The sequence below is a fragment of the Dermacentor variabilis genome, chromosome 10 (assembly GCF_050947875.1).
Source record: "Dermacentor variabilis isolate Ectoservices chromosome 10, ASM5094787v1, whole genome shotgun sequence".
Taxonomy (NCBI): domain Eukaryota; kingdom Metazoa; phylum Arthropoda; class Arachnida; order Ixodida; family Ixodidae; genus Dermacentor; species Dermacentor variabilis.
In genome coordinates this window covers 599,290-619,520 of record NC_134577.1, presented here as the reverse complement: position 1 = coordinate 619,520, position 20,231 = coordinate 599,290, and the positions used below count along the sequence as shown (strand labels likewise).

The 20,231-nt window shown below is 46.0% G+C and overlaps 1 protein-coding gene across 4 annotated transcripts in view; it reads left to right on the top strand.

The window, feature by feature from the left end:
• LOC142559715 (zinc finger Ran-binding domain-containing protein 2-like) overlaps positions 1–20,231 on the top strand; it is a 122,223-nt gene that overhangs the window by 34,997 nt on the left and 66,995 nt on the right. For all 4 annotated transcript variants that reach the window (XM_075671283.1, XM_075671281.1, XM_075671282.1 and 1 more), the window contains 2 exons: positions 17,231–17,419; positions 17,484–17,560. In XM_075671283.1, coding sequence (XP_075527398.1) covers positions 17,231–17,419; positions 17,484–17,560 — 266 coding nt within the window. The remainder of the gene's footprint in view (positions 1–17,230; positions 17,420–17,483; positions 17,561–20,231) is intronic.

Sequence of the window (20,231 nt, the reverse complement as noted above, 5' to 3'; positions counted from 1 at the left end):
GCGCTGGTGTTCCGCTCCTTCACAGTCTCCGCGACATTATTTGACTGTGCTTGTTTCTGCGTGCGTGCCGTCATAATCTACCTCGCTCGAGCCTGCATTCCTTTGATTGTGTGTATGTAGAGTGGTAGTTGACGTGCGCAGCATCAATTGAAGTGGTGGGCCGATCATGTTGGTGTTCTGTGCAGCCTACGGTTGCACGAACACCAGCGGCCGCGAAGATGTTCCATTACTTCTCGCAAGACAAGAAGCTTGCAGCTAAGTGGGAGGTTGCTGTGAATTGAAAGAATTTCAAGCACTCAAGAACAACAGGGCTGTGCTCTAACCTCTTCCATGACAAGGATTACTACCAAAGTTTATCAATAATGTGTGAATGAGTGAGAGTACAACTTTCTGCTAGCAGGCTTTCTAAACGCAGCGCGAAAAGGTCGGGGCAACGATCGCACAAAGGTGGGACAGGTGCGGGCGGACGGATGGTAACTGGCCTTGGAAGACCTTATGAATACACGAACTCGTCCAAACCTGGATTTTGATTTATTGCTAGCTCCTTCGTGTTCGCACACTGAACGGGAGGTACATGTTCATCACCCACCCTTGACGCAGGTTTCGTCGCAAACCGCCATTAATTTTCTATTCGCACGTGTGTTGTGAAACAGCCAACATGCAGCTACCATAATGCAGAGCAAGTGTAAAGTTTTCATGTCTTTGAAAGCTGGCGCACGCCTGGACGCTGCGCTCCCCCTCGCGCACAGAGAGAAACCGGCTGTCTCACGTAGCCGATGCAATTCGCCGCCTTTATGGCTCCGGTTACGAGTAGCGTGCAGATGGCGCTGATGAAGGCCACTACACGTACTACAAGAGCCAGAAAACTTTTCCCGCATGTAAACCGTCTGTGTAGATTGCCGACAGCTTTGGGACAGGGCACAAATGCCGACGATCGCATCCCTCCTTACGTTTCACAAGGAGGCATGCAGGAACATAACAGTACAGTTGTTTGCCCGAAAACGAACTCACAGGATCGCTGAATACAGCTTTGCAAAAGACATACTCACCAAAGAACATTTCTAACACGAGGAGATGCTAACACTTCACTTTCGTTCGCGTCAAAAGTACTGCTTGCTACCAGCATCTTTTGCTCCTTGGAGAGGCCGGCTACGTATACATGTAGGGAGCAATGCCAAACTCCTCAGAGAAACGCAAGCTCTCGAAATTTACCATTACCGTCTCGCCAAACCACAGCGCCAAACCACCTTGCACCGTGCTTCATGCGTGGCGGCAGCGGCCAGTCCGGACGGACACCAATGTTGACGTCACGAGGCGCCCGACCAATCACAGGCGGAAACGAGGTGCGCGAGCTGCCCGAGTCTGCTGCTGCACTTTTCATCGAAATAAAATCTGTTAGCGCTTTCTTTCACTCAATTTCGATGCGATACACGAATTTCGAGGGTTGAAAACCATTGCGTACAGCTCTTCACTCATTTTTTATGGAAAACTCTTCAGCTTCCCTCTAACCTGCTCCGAAAGTTCATTTTACTCCTCCAATATACATTTCTTGGCTGCTCCAAAAGCTGCTCCACAATGGGTTGGGCCAGCAGCATCACCGATATAGGTACGGTTCTTCTAACGGGGAAGAGAGGGTAAGGCAGGTCTACGCGACTACACGGTTCTGCGCCTCCAGCTCTTAAAGTTCTGCGCGTCCTGACGGCCATTTTCCTTAACATCATGGCAGCTTTTGACTGTTTTTCACCCTGCCATTCTCGCAACTTTGGCTAGCGTTGGCCTCAGAGGAAAGCTATACAAGTGGATAGAAAACTATTTAACAGAGCTGAAAATATTTATGAGTACTCCGAACGGACCTACACAGTCTTACGCACTGGAGAAGGGCGTACCCCAGGGTGCTGTGCTCAGCCTGCTCCTATTCAATCTCACCCTGATACACATAACAAGTAACCTGCCACGAGGAGTACACATCACAATCTATGCCGATGATATCTGCATCTGGGGCACATCAAGTTCATGCTATATCACCCGATAATGACTTCAAAAAGCTACCCATGTATTTGGCTCCCCGAGGTCTTCACTTCTCGCCAGAAAAAAGCACAGCCATGGCTTTCACAAGAAAGAAAATGACCAAATATCCTCTCTTACCCGGTGGATGACTGCGACCAGATGTACGGTCTCAGCGATTCCTTGGAATTGTGTTAGACAGAAATCTCTCTTGGTCACCTCGGATAAAAAAACTACGTACGAGAATTGCTGCAGCAGCACAAGTTTTCAAATTCATGGCGGGAACCTGATGGGGCTGCAACTGCTGCTCAATGGTACTGGGGGCGCGACACCGCTGGACGCACTATGTGCTCACCCCTTCTTGTAACACAGGTTGCTCTCACTGTCTGGCTCGGCCCGCTTGGAATGCTTGTCAAAAGTGTTCCGGGAACAAGCACAACGGATGAAGAAGCATCGACACACGGGCCTTCCATCCAGCCGGGTGTTCTACAAGCCGGAATCGTCTCCCCGCCAAAACTGGAGCGCCTCGGATTCGTTGCCTGGCAACCCGGAACCACAGCAACAGTATTTAACCGCCCACCTACGTCGCATTCACCGGGGTGCGACACCGCCGGACGCACTATGTGCTCACCCCTTCTTGTAACACAGTTTGGTTACGTGAGCCATTGCGCATGCATGCGAACTTCAAACCCATTTTTATTTGAGGTGTCGTGCCCCAGTGACACCAAGGACTGGCTATTTTGGTTTGTTAACCGTTGTACGTCCACGGTGTGCCATGTTGCGTTGTCACAATTGCTGTTAGCTTTGTCAGGCGACGTGGAGTCGAACCCAGGCCCTGATAGTGTTCAGGAATCTAGTACCCAGACCGACGCAGGGGATATCTCTGCTGTCTTGCAGATGCTTACCAAGCTTCAGTCAGGTCAAGAAAAAATTTTGTCGGATTTAGCGGACATACGAACTAAACAATATGCCACTGACGAAAAAGTGAAGAACTTGACGGAACGTGTCGACCTTCTAGAGCAAGGATGCTCGCAGTCCAGTAACTCTTCGGCCGCTTCGAAAGCCGCATCTGCAGAAATAGCTGCTTTGAAAGCTTCCACGGATGATTCTGAAAATAGGCTACGTAGGAACAACCTTCTCTTTTTTGGTTTTGAGGATAAACCGCTGGAAACCTGGAAGCAAGCCGAAGAAACTGTTGTTGCGTTCTGCTCTACTAAGCTAGGTGTATCGCTTGACCCACTAAACATTGATCGAGCGCATAGACTGGGCACTTACAGTGAAGATAAAAACCACCCCATAATTGTTCGCTTTGTTAGATTCAAAGATAAAGATGCGGTATTGGGGGCGGGTCCGAAGTTGAAGACAAGTGACGTTTCCATCAGGGAAGACTTCTCTCGTTCAGTACGCTTAGCCCGCAGGAAACTCCGAATCTGCAAAGGCTCGGTCCTCCTCGTACAAAATAAGGCACGATAAACTTCGCATGGACGGGCGAAACTTCATTTACGAAGCTGATAGTGATAATATCGTGCTGCAAAAAAAGTGAACTGAAAACGGCGTCGAGCGATCCCTGTTACTGAAGTTAACGGTTCCGTCAGCATTCCCCGATGACGCTCCATTGAGCATGTGCCGTGCCGTCTTTCATTGGTAAACGTTATGCTTATCAATTGCGGAAGCGTCAAGAACAAAACCGACGAGTTAACAGGGCTCGTATCATCTTTTGGCCCTGACATTGTTATCGGGTCTGAATCTTGGTTGGATGAATCGATTTCCAGCTCTGAAATATTTCCTGCGGAATACGTGGCCTATCGCAAAGACCGCAATACGCACGGTGGGGGCGTTTTTGTTCTGGTCAGGCACAGCTTGCCAAGTTTCATAGTTGACCTGGGGGATAACAGCTGTGAATCTGTTTGGTGCAAAGTTGTTCTAGAACATAGTAAACAGCTTACAGTTGGAGCATTTTATCGTCCGCCTAATGACAGCAGCAGTCGTACCTTTAATACCCTTTCCCATTTATTACTTACCATCTCAACTGATTACGTTCTCGTCGGTGGTGACTTTAATATGCCAGATGCGCAGTGGATTAATAAGCTGCCAGTACTTCCTTCGTGCTCATCCTTGTCGTCGGCTTTTTACGATCTTTTCGCAACGCATGGTCTTTATCAATTCGTGGAGGGACCAACACGTCGCCATGGCAATGCCGCTTCCACCTTAGATCTTCTGATTTTAAACTCTCCTTCGTTGCTGCAATCTGTTTCCATAGTTCCCGGAATAAGCGACCATGATGCAATGGTTGCCCGTCTCGTTGCTCCCAAGCCGTACATACCGCCACCGAAACCCAGAAAAGTTTATTTCTTTGATAGCGGAAATTACTCTCGTATTGCTGAAACGCTTGAGTCAAACTTCGATACTTTCTCAGAACAAAGCAGCACTGTATCTGTCTCCGAGTTATGGCTGCTGTTCAAGGAACAACTTTTACAGCTCATTGACTTGCACATTCCATCTAAGCTTCTTTCTGTGAAACACCGAAAAAATAAACCTTGGTTTGATAAACCCATAAAGGTGCTACTCAATAAGAGGAATCGTATGTTCAAACGGTATAGAGAAAAGCCCGATCCACTGCAATTTTCTAAGCTTCGACAACTTGGTTCTGAAATCCAGATGAAAATCGCAGAAGGAAAAAAGCGGTATTTTGACTCTCTTGGTTCTAGAATAAAAGAAAATCCAAAGGAACTTTGGAAACTAGTGAAATCAAACAGTAAAGACGATGTTGGTATCCCTCCATTAATCCACAATAGTGCAGCTGTTACTAATGATAGAGATAAATCAAGCTGTTTTAATGATTACTTTGTTTCTGTGTATTCCACGCTAGTACCTCAACATCTTCCAGTCTTCTTGAGCAACGCGCTTGATGATATGCCGGATATTGATATTCACCACTTCGGAATAGTCAGCCTTCTCCAAAAATTAAAACCACACTCGGCACCAGGTCCAGATAGGATACCCAATTTTGTTTTGAAATATTGCGCATATGTCATATCAAGGTATCTAGAAGTACTGTATCACAAATCTCTTGAAACCTCAGAATTACCTGAAGACAGGAAGATGGGCGACATTGTTCCGATTCATAAAAGCAGGCCCCGTGACAGTGTCATGAATTATAGACCTATATCCTTAACATCTGTGTGTTGCAAAACCCTGGAGCACATAATTTACACTAACATCTTTTCCCACCTTCAAAACAACAGTTTCTTTGTTCCTTACCAACACGGGTTTAGAGCTGGTCACTCATGCGTAACTCAGTTAGTGGAATTTACCCATGACATACTCACATCATTTGACAAAGGTTTACAAACAGACGGCATACTATTAGATTTCCAGAAAGCGTTTGACAAAGTGTCCCATGTTCTCTTACTTCATAAGCTTTCACTTCTTGGTTTACCAGAAAAAATACTTTATTGGCTCAAAAACTACTTGACAGGTCGTTTACAAAGAGTGGTAATTAATGGCACAGAATCAGAATATGCATGCGTATCTTCTGGCGTTCCGCAGGGTTCCGTCTTAGGTCCTCTTTTATTTCTTATATATATAAATGACATTGGCACAGGAATCACCTCGAAAATCCGGCTGTACACAGACGATTGCGTCCTTTACAGAGAAATTAATAATCATTCCGACCGAGTAGCATTACAGACAGACCTAAATAAAATTTCTTCATGGTGTGACAGGTGGCTTATGTCCCTCAACACTTTAAAATGTAAGCATATTTGTTTCACCCGCAAGCGGCAACCAATCCGTACACAGTATTACTTGAACGGCTCCCCTTTATCAGAAACACGCGAAGCTAAATACTTAGGTGTCACATTTTCCGCCGATCTGACATGGAATCGTCACATTCAAAGCATCACTTTAAAAGCAGGGCGAGTACTTAATTTTATCAAACGGAACTTAGGCAAGCGCCACTAGATGTCAAGAGAACACTTTACCTAAGCAACGTTCGCCCGATTCTCGAATACGCGTCTGTTGTGTGGGACCCGCATACACAAATTCTTGTGAATAGCTTAGAAGCGATACAGAAACGTGTGGCCCGTTTCATAACCGGCATTTACTCGTTTCCAAGCAGCATCACAGAAATAAAACGGCACATATGTTTAGAAAATCTTTCACTACGCCGTGCTGTTTCCCGCCTCTCTTTCCTTCGAGATATTGTCTTCAATCGCACACCACTAAACAAAGAGGCTTATTTACAACCACCAACATACTTATCCAGGCGCCGCGTTTTATACTTAAGATAAAAGAAATATGCGCGCGCACAACAACATACCAAAACTCCTTTTTTCCCCGTACAATACACGAATGGAACCTGCTGCCTCCTGAGCTAATTGAAGTTGCTTCTGATGACACATTCCCCACTGCTCTCCAAGCATATGTTTGCAGATAAATATGCACTCGCCATTTGAAATCTTCTTTCATGTTTGTTTTGCAATGTTAGCCAACGTGCTGTGACAATGAGTGTATCTTGTTACCTGGGCGAAATTTGTTCTTTGTGCTGTCTCATGTGCTCCCTCAGAATGTAACACATGTATTAGTATTGTACCCATGGTCTGAAGTGTATAACCTTTTAAGAATGTGCAATCTTGTATTTTATATTGATTATCTGTCCTCCCTACTGTAATGCCCAATGGGCGAAGTAGGTATGTAAATAAATACTTGAAAAAGCCTATATTGAAGGCACATTGTGCTATTGCCTACCGGTGCTTCAGAGATTATTACTGGCCAACAAGAGGACTCTGGAAGTCGCGCGGAACAACTGCCTGTGGATTTACCTGGGCCTCCCGAAGGGCTCTTCAGCATCGGGAACAGTAGCGGAAGCAGGATGTCTACTGCTAAATGTCATCGTTTTCCAAGAAACAATGAGTACCCATCTTTGGCATGTGCTCCAAGGGAAGAAGCACTTCATGTACCGTGTCCACATAACCCACAGTAAGTCTGGCTTTTGCCAAGCTGTGCAACTCTTGCACCTTCCTCCGATTATTCAGCCGCAGAAATTACTGCCTCCGACTTTTCCTCCCTGGACACTTTCTCCTCTAGATATAAACCAGTTTATACCTGGCCTAAATGTGACAAAGAGTCGCATGCCACAGGCCACACTGCAGCAGACCACTCTTCTCTACTTAGCCGAGAATTATACTCGGCACACCCACATCTACATTGATGCCTCAACCACTCGGGAGACTTCATCCTGTGGTCTTTATGTGCTCTCAACAAGACAAATGCTTTCTTATCAGCTGCAGCAGAGGACATCCTCAACGACAGCAGAGCTTTGCAGCATCAAAGAAGCTGTCCTCTATATTTTGCGCCGAGCCGTGATCAATGGGCAACGTTCACTGACTCTATAGGAGCACTACAAACATTGTGCAGTCTGGTAAAAAAACAATCATTGCCTGTTTCTTTCGACATTGCGTACTTGCATCACTTGGCCATTGCATCAGGCCACTGTATCAAATTTCAGTGGATACCTGCTCATTGTGGTATTCTGGCCTACGAAAAAGCAGATCAAGAGGCACGCAAAGGTCTTCAGCACCAAAACTATAAGCGCATTTATTTCACTAGATCTGATGCTTCTCAACTAGCTAAAAGATTTGCTTCTGAAGAAAAGGACCGATTGTGGAGCTTGCCAACCCAACATTACCCTTTCCTTTGCTCAGTCAACCCAAATCTCAGATCCAGACTCCCATCCAGCATTCCTTGCCATTTGGAAACTCTATATCATCGTCTTCACCTGAACTCCGCCTATGGAAACGGCTTATGGTACCGCTTCGGTCAAGTGACAAGTCCACACTGCAACAACTGTGGCTCAAGTGAAACCGTGGAGCATATCCTGTTTGAGTGTCAAGCGTATGCCGACGAGCGTGCGTTCTATGAACATTTCATGCATTCGCTTACGCAGGGACTTTTGTCATTTGACCGTGTCTTAGGCCCTTTAGAATTTCTCGCGCAACAGAGGTGTGCGATGACCTTTTTATTCATATACTTGGAAAACATTGGTCACCTCGACAAACTGTAGTTCTCCTCTGTCACCCTTATGTACCTTTCATGCAGCGAATTCTGTCACCTCATTGTAGGATGATGCATACACTGAAGGACTTTACCATAGCACGCCATTGCCCATGAGTCAGAAAACTCAGTGCCCACTTTTCTTTTTTTAACCTATTCCTTTTTTTTGCTCCTCTCTCTCTCCCCAATTCCCTTCCCCATGCAGAGGAGCATGTCAGCGATGTCTGTACACCGGCTAAAATCTCTGCCTTTCATTAAAGGGTTCTCTCTCTCTCTCTAGCTCTTAAAGCTTCAAGTTGAATGCACCAAGTCAACACTGTTCATAACAACGCACCTGTAGATGTGTTTGACATGTGGCCAGTCGACACCGTGGTGCCTTTGCTGCCCTTCACCGTGATCATTAGTGTTTGCAGAAACTGCTCCGTATGGAGTTGGACGCTGGTGTGAGTGTTTCTGTCATTGCAAAAAAAGCGTCTTCAGGAGCTGCTACTGTCAGTGACTGCCATGCGATCAGATGTGCTCCTACAGAGCTACTCGGGTGAGCTCACACAAGTCCAAGGCAAAGCAGATGTGGCAGTACAGTCATGACAGAAAAGCTGTCCTACCTTTATTCCTGACTCGGGAAGGTTCACCAACACTGCTAAGTTGCAATCGGATTCGAGAACGGGGCGTTGACATTGCTGTCTGGGAAGCAGATATTCATGCTGTTTCTGATTTTAAGGATGTTATTTCAAGCATTTCCTGAGCTACTTGAACAGAGCCTTGGAACTTTCAAGGGCCCAAAACCACAATTGATGTTCCTTTTACTTTGATGATTGCAAAACTTTAGAATGCGAAACTTCAGAATACGTTAAAAAATTAATGCCTGGTGGGGAAGAAGTGAACTGCTTAGAAAAAAAAAAAAAGTTCTCCTTCACCTCTGATAGCGCAGTGTTTCTGTGTGCAGTGCAGAAGGTTTTGAAAGTGGCATCTCAAACCATTTTTAGCAGGCTAATGATGCCCAATGGGTGCCGTATGGAAAGTATTAATATTCGTTAAAAAACTGGACAATTTTGGCTTCAGAGGTCTTTCTCGCATTTTTTCAAGAATTACTTATCCAATGGCACTCTGTACATTAGAATAGATGATTACTTGCAGTGTGCCCCAGGGATCAGTGCTGGAGCCATTATTGTTTGATATCTACATCAACGATTTGACATGATTGCCCATGAATTCTTTTTGTATGCTGATAATACTGCGCTTGTTTTACCGTGTACAAATTATGATGTAGGAGCTCATGCTTTACAGCAGGATATTATGTGCTTGTTAGATTGGTGCAAAGAAAATCAAATATTTATCAGCAAACACAAAATTAACCTTCTATGTTTCCATAGTTCTTATAAAGCATTAACGTCTTGACATCCTATTTTCCTGCATGACCCCAGGGGTGGCTTGCACGAACTTTTAATAACGAAAATAATGAATTTAAGAATGTGTTCTCAAATGTTCCATAGACAACACCTAGTCTCAACCCTGCAGGGGCGTCTGCGTCAGCAGACGTTTGGTGTGTTTTGACACCATGTACCCGAGCACACGAGGGTTGGACCCTCCCGCGTGTAGCCGTGCGTGGCTTAGCCGTGTCTAGGGAAAAGGGGATCCTGGGGGTTGAGCCAATGCTGGGTGTTCGGACCTTTAAGGGCCCCCCGGCGGAGGCAACACACCTCTTCGGCCTCAGCTTCACATAGAGGGCACCTCCAGACTGACCCACCTGGAAGACATCGGCAGTTGCCTTTTCCTGTCTCTCCCTCCTTGAATCTTCATCTTTATCTCCCACTTTTTGACCCTTCCTGTCTCCTTATCTCTTCTTTTTACTTCCTTTCTCCTGGCGGCAAGGGTTAACCCTGTGTGGCTATCCAACCTTGGGTACACCATATTCGGTTATAGTGACGGCGTACGACTGGCGTCGTGCAGACTTGTATTCAAGCTCTGCCGCGTCCCCTCGTTGGGCTCCGTGGTGGGCGGTCGGCGCTGTTGCCGAATTTTTATATATTTTCATGGAAACTTCTTTCCCCCCACTTCCTGATCGCCCTCAGAAACGAGGGCGCACCGAAGATTTATTCCAGTTTTTCGGACGCCAAATCCAAAACTTCCCCCGCTTTCACGTTATTCACTCTGAAAAGTCAGACAAACCAGTGCGAACCATTTCACCATTCCTTGTGTCAAAGACCTTGACTTATGTTTTTGGTCCAGGTTACAAGGCATCGAGGATGGCAAGCGGCGACCTCCTCTTGGAGCTCCGCGACCAGAAGCAATATGACAAATTACCAAAGCTAGTGTCACTTGGGGAGACCCACATAATAGTAACACCGCACCGTACAATGAACACTACCCGCGGTGTTGTGTCGGATGATGATTTGCTTGAGCTGACTGAAGCGGAACTCCTGGAGGGCTTCAGCGAACAAAATGTGATCGATCTCAGAAGAATTAAGATGAGGCGAGAAGGTAAAGAGATTCAGACGAAGCACTTAATAATCACCTTTGGTTCAAGTGTCTTGCCCGAGTCAATCAAGGCCGGGTATATCAAGCTCCGTGTCAGGCCGTACGTGCCAAATCCACTCCGTTGTTTCAAATGGCAGCGCTTCGGCCACAGCTCGCAGAGCTGCCGAGGCCGCCAATCTTGTGCTAAATGCAGTGCCCAAGAACACACTACTGAAATTTGTGAGAACGCTCTCCACTGTGTAAACTGTGATGGGGAGCACGCCGCGTACTCGTGGTCGTGCCCCTCTTGGAAGAAGGAAAAAGAAATAGTAACGATCAAAGTAAAAGAGAATATATCGTTCAAAGAGGCATGCAGGCGGGTTTCATACCTGCCCAAGAAAAGTTTTGCCGATGTGACGCATTAGGGGGCAGCGACACAGCGGCCACCGGCGGCTGTCCGACCCACAACCAGCGAATCGGCAGTTACGCCATCTGCCCCCGCGGCAGTTGCAGCTAGCGCTGCTCCGTCAACCCACCAAACGGGGGCCACCGACCCCGAAGGGGGGCGCAGCTGAGGCTGCCCCAACCTCCCCTACCCCTTCCAGCGCTGGCAACAGCCGGCGCAGCCAAATCCCCCAGGGAGCCCCATCGACCTCCGGGCTGGTGGGCGCAGGGGTCTTGCCCTCCAAGGCAGGACCCTCGCTGGTAAATTCTCGCTCGCAGGAGCATGTGTCGGGCGCCTCACAAGAGGCAATGAACACTACACCTATCCTTAAGGCGCACCAAGCGCCTAAGGAACGGCGAGGCTCCCTCGAACGCTCCAGAAAGGGCAAAACCCCGATTACAGGGCCTCGAAAGAGCTCTGTAACCTAAGGCATCATTTCCGTTTCCATAAACACGGCACCAATTTTGTTTAATATGGATACACAAATCATTCAATGGAATGTCAGAGGTCTTCTTAGGAATCTTGATGATGTGCAAGAACTCATCCATAAACACAATCCAAAAGTGCTGTGTTTACACGAAACACACTTAAAATCAAAATACACAAACTTTCTTCGACAGTATGTTACCTTTCGCAAAGATCGCGATGATGCTGGCGCATCATCGGGCGGTGTTGCGATTGTAATTCAATAAAGCATAGCGTGTCAACGTTCACAGCTACGAACGGCCCTTGAGGCAGTGGCGGTTCGAGCTGTTCTGCTAAACAAACTTATCACTATTTGCTCGCTTTATATACCCCCCCATTACAAACTAAGCAAACATGAATTTCAGTCCTTTATAGATGAATTGCCAGAACCCTATATTGTTCTTGGCAATTTCAATGCACATAACTACCTGTGGGGCGACCATCGTATAGATGCGCGAGGCCGTCTTGTTGAACAGTTCCTTCATTCTTCTGGTGCATGTCTGCTGAATAAGAAGGCACCCACATATTATTATCTCGCAAATAGAAGATTTTCTTCAATTGACCTCAGCCTAGTTTCCCCGTGTATACTGTCCGAGCTCGAATGGGAAATTATCAACAATCCTTGCGGAAGTGACCACTTTCCCATACTGCTAAGAACACCTACAGAAAACGAATATCCACCACAGGCTCCTAGGTGGAAGATCGATACCACTGACTGGGAGAAATTTCGAGCTCTCACTAGTATCTCATAGGTTGACATGTCTTCGTTAGAAATTGATGCTGCTGTGGAGTATTTCACAGCCTTCATAATAGATGCAGCATCTAAATGCATATCGGAAGTAAATGGCTTGGCGTGTAAACGGCGTGTCCCGTGGTGGAATGACGAATGTAAGATCGCAAAGAACAAAGCGTGGGGGTTGCTACGCTCCTCTCCCACTGCGGAGAATCTTGTTAACTTTAAGAAAATAAAGTCCCAAGGCAGGAGAACATGCCGACAGGCCAGAAGAGAGAGTTGGCAAAAGTTTTTATCGGGCATCAACTCTTATACAGATGAGGCCAAAGTCTGGAATGAGGTTAATAGGATAAGAGGGTGACAAACATATTCACTCCTTTTGGTAGACACACAAGGCGATACCCTGCAAGACCAGGCAGACTCACTTGGGGAGCATTTTGAGAGCGTGTCAAGCTCAACAAATTATTCACAATCCTTTCTCAAATTCAAACAAAGAGAAGAATGTAAGCCACTCGTCAGAAAATCTCGACAGAATGAACCATACAACCATCCTTTTAGCATTGCCGAGTTGAGAGCTGCCTTGAGTGCATGCAAGAGCTCTGCACCGGGATCTGACAGAATCATGTATGAAATGATCAGAAACTTGCACACTGACACCCACGTTACACTACTCGCACTCTTCAACAATTTGGGCTGTGGGATACCTTCCAACCACATGGAAAGAAGCCATTGTCGTCCCTGTTTTGAAACAAGGCAAAGACCCTTCTTCAATGGCAAGTTACCGCCCGATAGTCCTCACAAGTTGCCTTTGTAAGGTATTTGAAAAAATGATTAATCGGCAACTCATTCATTTCCTTGAACAGAGAAAAATGCTTGATCCCTATCAGTGTGGCTTCAGGGAAGGGCGCTCCACAACTGATCACCTTGTACGTATTGAAGCAAACATCCATGACGCATTTGTACACAAACACTTTTTCCTATCCATATTCCTCGATATGGAGAAGGCATACGACACAATGTGGCGCTACGGAATCTTGAGAGACCTGTCAGAAATGGGAATCCATGGTAATATGCTAATCCTAATAGAAAACTATTTGTCCACTCGTACCTTCCGGGTAAAAGTCGGCAATGTCCTCTCACGTCCTTTTACACAAGAAACTGGTGTACCCCAAGGAGGCGTGCTCAGCTGCACGCTCTTTATCGTGAAGATGAACACGCTTCGCGCTTCATTACCACCGGCCGTCTTTTACTCTGTGTACGTGGACGACATTCAAATAGCTTTCAAATCTTGTAACCTCGCAGTCTGCGAGAGACAGGTACAGCATGGCCTGAACAAAGTGTCAATGTGGGCAGATAAAAATGGATTTAAGATCAATCCTAACAAAAGTTCTTGTGTTCTTTTTACAAGAAAAAGAGGCCTGATCCCAGATCCTTGCTTAGAACTATGTAAACAACAGATACCTGTAAACAAAGAACACAAATTTCTAGGTATTATACTTGACTATAGACTCACTTTCGTCCCCCACATTAAACATCCTAAAGAAAAATGTCTGAAAACAATGAACCTAATGAAACTTCTATCCCAGACTACGTGGGGTAGCGACAGGAAGTGCTTAATGTATCTTTATAAGAGCTTGATTCGGTCATGATTAGATTATGGCGCCGTGATCTATCATTCTGCCGCCCCAAGTGCGCTAAAGATGCTAGACCCTGTTCACCATCTAAGTATTCGCTTAGCCACGGGCGCTTTCAGGACAAGTCCCGTTGAAAGTTTATATGCAGAATCGAATGTGTGGTCACTTCATCTCCAGAGAACATACATCAGCCAAACATATTTTCTGAAAGTCCTCTCTAATCCTGAACATCTGTGTTATAATACCGTTAACGAGATTACATGTGCTACACTCTTTCATAATCGTCCCTCCGTAAGACAGCCTTTCTCGCTGCGTGTGAGGGAGCTTAGTCATGAAATGCATGTTCCACTCCTCGAGCTTCGCCTAATGCATCCAGCCAAGCTGCTACCTCCTTGGGAGTGGCAGCTGATACAATGCAATATATCCTTCATGCAAGTTACAAAACACGCTCCAGAGATTGAAATCCAGATGCATTTCCGGGAACTGCAATACAAACACTCCTGCACGGAGTTTTACACAGACACACCGAAGTCACACGAGGGGGGTGTCATATGCAGCCGTCGGTCCGTCCTTCTCGGAATCCGATTTACTGCATCCGGAAACTAGTATCTTCACGGCTGAGGCCTACGCAATATTGTCGACCGTGAAGCATATAAGGAAATCAAAACTAAAAAAATCAGTTATATATACGGACTCCCTTAGTGTTGTGAAGTCTTTGATGTCGTTCTGTAAGCACAAAAATCCTATAATAATTGAACTCTATTCCGTCTTATGTAAAGCATATGTATCTAACCAGCATGCGATTATATGCTGGGTGCCTGGCCATAGGGGCATCCAGGGTAACGTTCTAGCGGACCAGATGGCCACATCAATTGCATCACACACTGTTAATTCTACCGCTGCAGTGCCTGTCACAGACCTGAAACCTTTCTTAAGAAGGAAACTGCGAAACTACAGGCAACGCTTGTGGGACCTGGAAACAAATAATAAGCTGCATGTAATAAAGCCACAATTAGGTTTCTGGCCTCCTGTAACAAAATCACGCCAAACAGATGTCGTGTTCTGTCGTCATAGAATAGGACACACATTTGGCACCCATAATTTTCTACTCACCGGAAGTGACCCTCCAACCTGCGGTAGATGCGAGGAGAGGCTTACCGTCCTCCACGTCCTCCTGGAGTGTCGGAAAGCCGAATCTGAAAGAAAGAAACATTTTCCCTTAGCATACCGGCAGCACATTCCCCTTCATCCAGTAATGTTACTCGGCCCAGAACCGCTATTTGACACCAACGCAGTGCTAAGTTATCTGAGCGATGTTGTGTTGCATGTTGTTAGCCCCACATGTTCGTAGCGTCTCCTCTCTTCAGAGGATGGCGCTGTGATAGTTCTTTCGTATAGCACTTGCCTCTAGGCCCTTGTGTTTCAAGGGCTCCGGCGAGGCAACAGTGCTCCAGGTATTTTTACCATCTCATATATTTTCTATTCTGTGTCATTCTTTTACGATGGATTTTAATGTTCATAGTATTCGTCATTTGTCATCGCCATAATTTTATAGCAAGTAGATTTTACGCACTTTACAGCGACTATTTTTAGGTCACTTTACAGCCAAGTCACATCTTCCATAATACATCGTCAGCATTACCACTTGTCATGGCGCTCTTTGGCCAAACCTGGCCCTTGCGCCACAAAACACCACACATCATCATCACCTAGTCTGCATAAGAATGCATTCTTAAATTCGTTATTATTTTCGTGCAAGCCGCCCCAGCTACCAGAATTGTTATTGCCCTCCCATCATTCTAATGCAGCGTGCTAAATATCTGGGTCTTCATTTAAATGACACTATATCCTGCAATACCCAAATTGAATACGTAGCAAAATGCTTAGTTTGTCTTTAAATGTATAACTTAAGATCTATTTGTGATGTCCCCCTGAGGAAGGCTGTTTATAAGGCTTTTTGAGGATCTGTTATTATGTATGGTTTAACAATTTACGGTTCTGCATCTTCTCACAAATTCAACTCATTAAATTCTAGCCTACGGAAAATAGGGGTTCTCCTGGCATATGGCAGTATTGTAGAGAAGATCCATTAGACATTATGCACTACTTCAGCATGCGTGATGTACAAAGACAATTGGCATTCATTGCTATAGCTAAAACTACTACTCTACTACTTTCCAAATTGAAAATATTCAATTTGAAAGTCGCATCTTTGGAGAGGCTTGCTGCTTATAGGACACCGTGGCATGCACTGCAAACATAGGGCATTATAGTTGCAGCCCATGTTCCATGAGCTTTGTGGTGCAGGTGTTTTTCTGAAGGCCACACAGTTTTCCGTAGTGCTCCTTGAATTCCACACTGTGGGTACTGGAGCACTTCCTGCTTATTTTTTTTTCTTTTTCTGTAGAGCTCAAGGTACATGTGGCTATGCATATCGCACATCTTTGAGCTTTTCCATTATTTTCTTTTTCAGACACTTTAATACTTGTACGTGAAGGACTCATGCTCAAGTAATTTGTGACACTCTTCACTGACTCCATACGTTGTCTTTCCAGCAGCACAAGCCATTTCCAGCAGCAGAAGTTTCATCTATCAAATTCTGGCACTAAGATGGAAAGCTGTAGATTTTGGTCCCAGTTTAACATCCAACATGAATTTTGCCTTGCATATGTGATAATTAGATGTGCATCATTTTTCGGCGAGGCTTGGAGATACTAGCACAAAAGCTAGATGTCAGCCCCAACACCACTCGTACCCATTGTAGTTTTGAGATGTGCCTGGTGGTTAGAGCCACAGAAAGGCAGTTCAGTTCAGTGCGACGTCGTCACATGGCGCACACTGCTACGGTGGCGAAAAGAGGATGCTCTAGTGTCTAGTATCCAACACAGTCAGCGTGCGACTGGCATGGGAATAAAACATGTCCTATCAGGCCGGAGCAGCTAGACCATATTGCATTGCATGCTAGCTTCGCTGACTGGCAGCATGCCGGTCTACAGTTCGGGGGGGGGGGGGGGGGGGGGGTATTTTGTAAGAGTCCACCTTGTGGACTGTCCATTTCGGCTGCTGCGGATTGGATGCAGCTGTATGAGTGAGGAGGAGACGAGCGGCCCTAGCCAATCAACAGTGGCCGAAATGGACAGTCCAATAGGTGGGCTCCTACAAAATACCTCCCCAGGTGTACTAAAGAGAGTGCATTGAGTTCATGCCATCACCAAATGAAAAAGCGCTCACTCACCTTTCACTTCTGTGCATGCGCTGAGGCAGCAGTTGATTGCCGTACTGCTGTGGGTGATGTTCAACATGGCAAACTATACGAGGACAAATTTTCAGTTATCCTGGCATTGCTGGCGTGACGCATCTGATTTTGGCGGCAGCTACCTGGCATGCTGAAACACCAAACTATATCCATGCGTTAAATCTGTGTGGTGTATGTTTCAGAAAAACTGGATCTGGCATCTAAGCGGCAGCTGGGTCACGAGATTGGCAAGGCAGCAGCCGAGAAAAGTCGTGGTCTGTTCAGTGCTGACGACTGGCAATGTGGCCGCTGTGGCAACGTGAACTGGGCTCGCCGTCAGTCATGCAACATGTGCAATGCTCCCAAGTTTGGCGAAGTGGAGGAACGCACAGGTAACAGTGCTTTGTGCAACACTTGTAATGCAATGTCTAAGGTACCATTCTCTTCATGTTGCAGGCCTTGGAGGGGGCTACAACGAGCGTGAGAATGTCGAGTATGTGGATCGGGAGGAATCAGATAGCGAGTATGATGATGTGAGTGTTTTCCAGCAATCCACATTCACTGTTAGTTTTCTATCAATGGCATTCAGCTGTTCTGAAAACTACATGTGTGTAGTTGTATGTTGTAAACTTGGCAAATTTGTACTGGCAGTGCGGGCATGGCTGTATTGTGTACTCATCACTGTGATGACCTCTTGAAATTGACTCACTTAGGGAGATTTGGACATGATTCATATATGATGCTTTTTTGTCAGGCACTAAGACTGTCTCATTGCAAACGTCATGGCCCTTCTACAGTGTTTGAATTGGAGTATTCATGACTTTTTCAAAAGCCTTGTCTAGCATCCCTAACTTCTTGGTTACTGGGCCATAGGAAATCAGTTAAGTAAAGTTTTGTTTACACATCGGTAAACATTGCCATCATAACAGTTTTATGAGCTGTGCCATGCAACATACGAAATTAAGATTGCACTTCAACGGTCCGTTGGCACTCGGGAGTGTATTTTTCTGGAATAAAAGTTCCACAGGAGGTAATATCATCAAAACTGGCCTCCAGTGATGTCTGTGCTGCTTTAACAATGGCTTAAACATAGACAGGGACATTGTCAACTTTTTTTGCGAGTGTCGCCAAAAGGAGACAATGAAACTGAATTATGCTCCGAAATTGCTAAAATTTACCTACCTGCAGAGTGAATTTTACATAATATAGGCAAACATAATGTAATGCAAATACCAATACATTTTATGCTCATATGATACCATCATATTGCAAGCAAGCACTCCCCCTAGGATCAAAGATAATCCGAGAATAGTTGGTGGGAGTGCCCTTGCTCTATCTTGGACTGAAATTCAAGATGTCAGAAGAACAGTTGTGACCAGCAAAATACATCATAGCCATCCTCTTGCTTAAAAGTTTTGTTTAATGTGCATTAGCTGTTTTTACACACAACAAATTCACACTGGCAACTGACGCATCTGACTAACATGGCGACTGAGAAAAGTTGTGCAAAGAGATACCGGGGCATGGTGACCTCACTACAGGGCTAGACAGAAGTGCTGCTAAACAATAAATATCCCGTCGTCAGTAAATTGCATTGTTTTCTGTAATATAAAAATTAAAGAAAAAAGAAAAGAGCCTGATGCCAGTGAAGATGTCTGAAGCAGTGAACAAGGCACAGTTGTCGGAAATTTCAAATCACTGGAAAAGTTGAGGGGGGTGGGTTGATTACTCGTAATTTTTCGGTAGTACCCATGCACATGGAGGACTAAATAGTGAATTTACCAGCGTGGTATAGAGGAATTTTATTTTAGTTTACTGACGTGCACTCTCGTTGTAATGAAACTGGATATAACGAAGTAAATGAAGTTCCCCTTAAAATCCCTATAGAGATCCATGTATTTAAAACCTCGTTTTGACGAAGTGAAATTGTCCTGCCAATAGATATATATAATGAACTACATTCCTCCTCACAACCAAAAAATACCTGACCGTTGCGCGCCAAATACATTGCTTTCTGCGAGATTTGGCACGTGTTCGCCATGGCAGTTCAAAACTCCCGCCTCCCCGTGTCGAATATGCCCTCAAGCAACGCTGGTCTTTCTCACTGCACACACACAGACTCGGTTTATGTTATGCCTCCAAATTTTCTAGGCTTTCATGCTGTGAAAGCAGAATTGAATAATGCCACACAATCTTGGATGACATTGTTTACACGGCAGTGGTAAATCCGTGACCTTTATGCAGGTCAGGTACTACATTGCCGCCCCTTGATTCGCCTGAATGCTGTGTGCAGTGCAGTGTGCGAGACTTGTTTCAGTAGGTTGGCACTGGCTATTGTGCAGGGGACGAGGTCCTAGAATGGGTTTCCATGGTCCATTGTTTAGGAGATGTGAGGTGTTTATGGGTGTGTGTAATGGTGGTGCAGGTGTGGCGACGTGGCAGACAGCTCGAGAGAAGCTGTGCATGTGCCTGTGCCTGTGGAGCCTCTGAGCAGTGTCTTTCACTTGCATCACTGGGATGGAAGGTGCAGAAGCATGTACAGTGGCAATACGCCTAACTGTGATGCGTAGTGATTGCCGAAAAGCAATCTGCATGGCACCCGTGTCGTCACCGCTGATGTACCAGCACTTTTGTGTGTGAGGTAGTTCAACGCATGCTGATAGTAATGAGTGCATAGCCAACTGCACACCATGTGCAGTGCAGTGTGGAAGGGTGCACAAAAGTGTTCCGTCAGGCCAACAAAACCTGTTTTGAGTATGTGACCTGGTAAGCTGGTGCGAGGCGCATCAGTACCAGCAGACAGTGTGCGAAAGGGTGCCTTGGAAACACTTGCACCTGCATGACTGGGGCACCTGCAGCCTGGGACAAGGAGCAAAGGTAGTTGAATGCTGGGGTGTAAGGTAGATGCCGAGTGCAGTGATGTCGGTGACCAAGTGTTGCATGCGTTGCTGGCTGAGGGCAGCAGCACGCAGGCTGCTGCGGCGATGCCATTGAGAGTGGTTCGTGTGCAGCTTGGGAGCATGCCCTGTGCTTAGTGTCATCTGCAGCAGGCTCATGTGGGCGCACATCAGGGACAACAGAAGACAAACTCAGCTGCCTTTGAGAAGCTGACAGTGCACATGCCTTCATCAATGTGCTGTGAGTGACCCGGGCAGGAGAGGGCGCATGAGAAGAGTTGTTCAGGTCGTCTGCCTGTAATGTCAA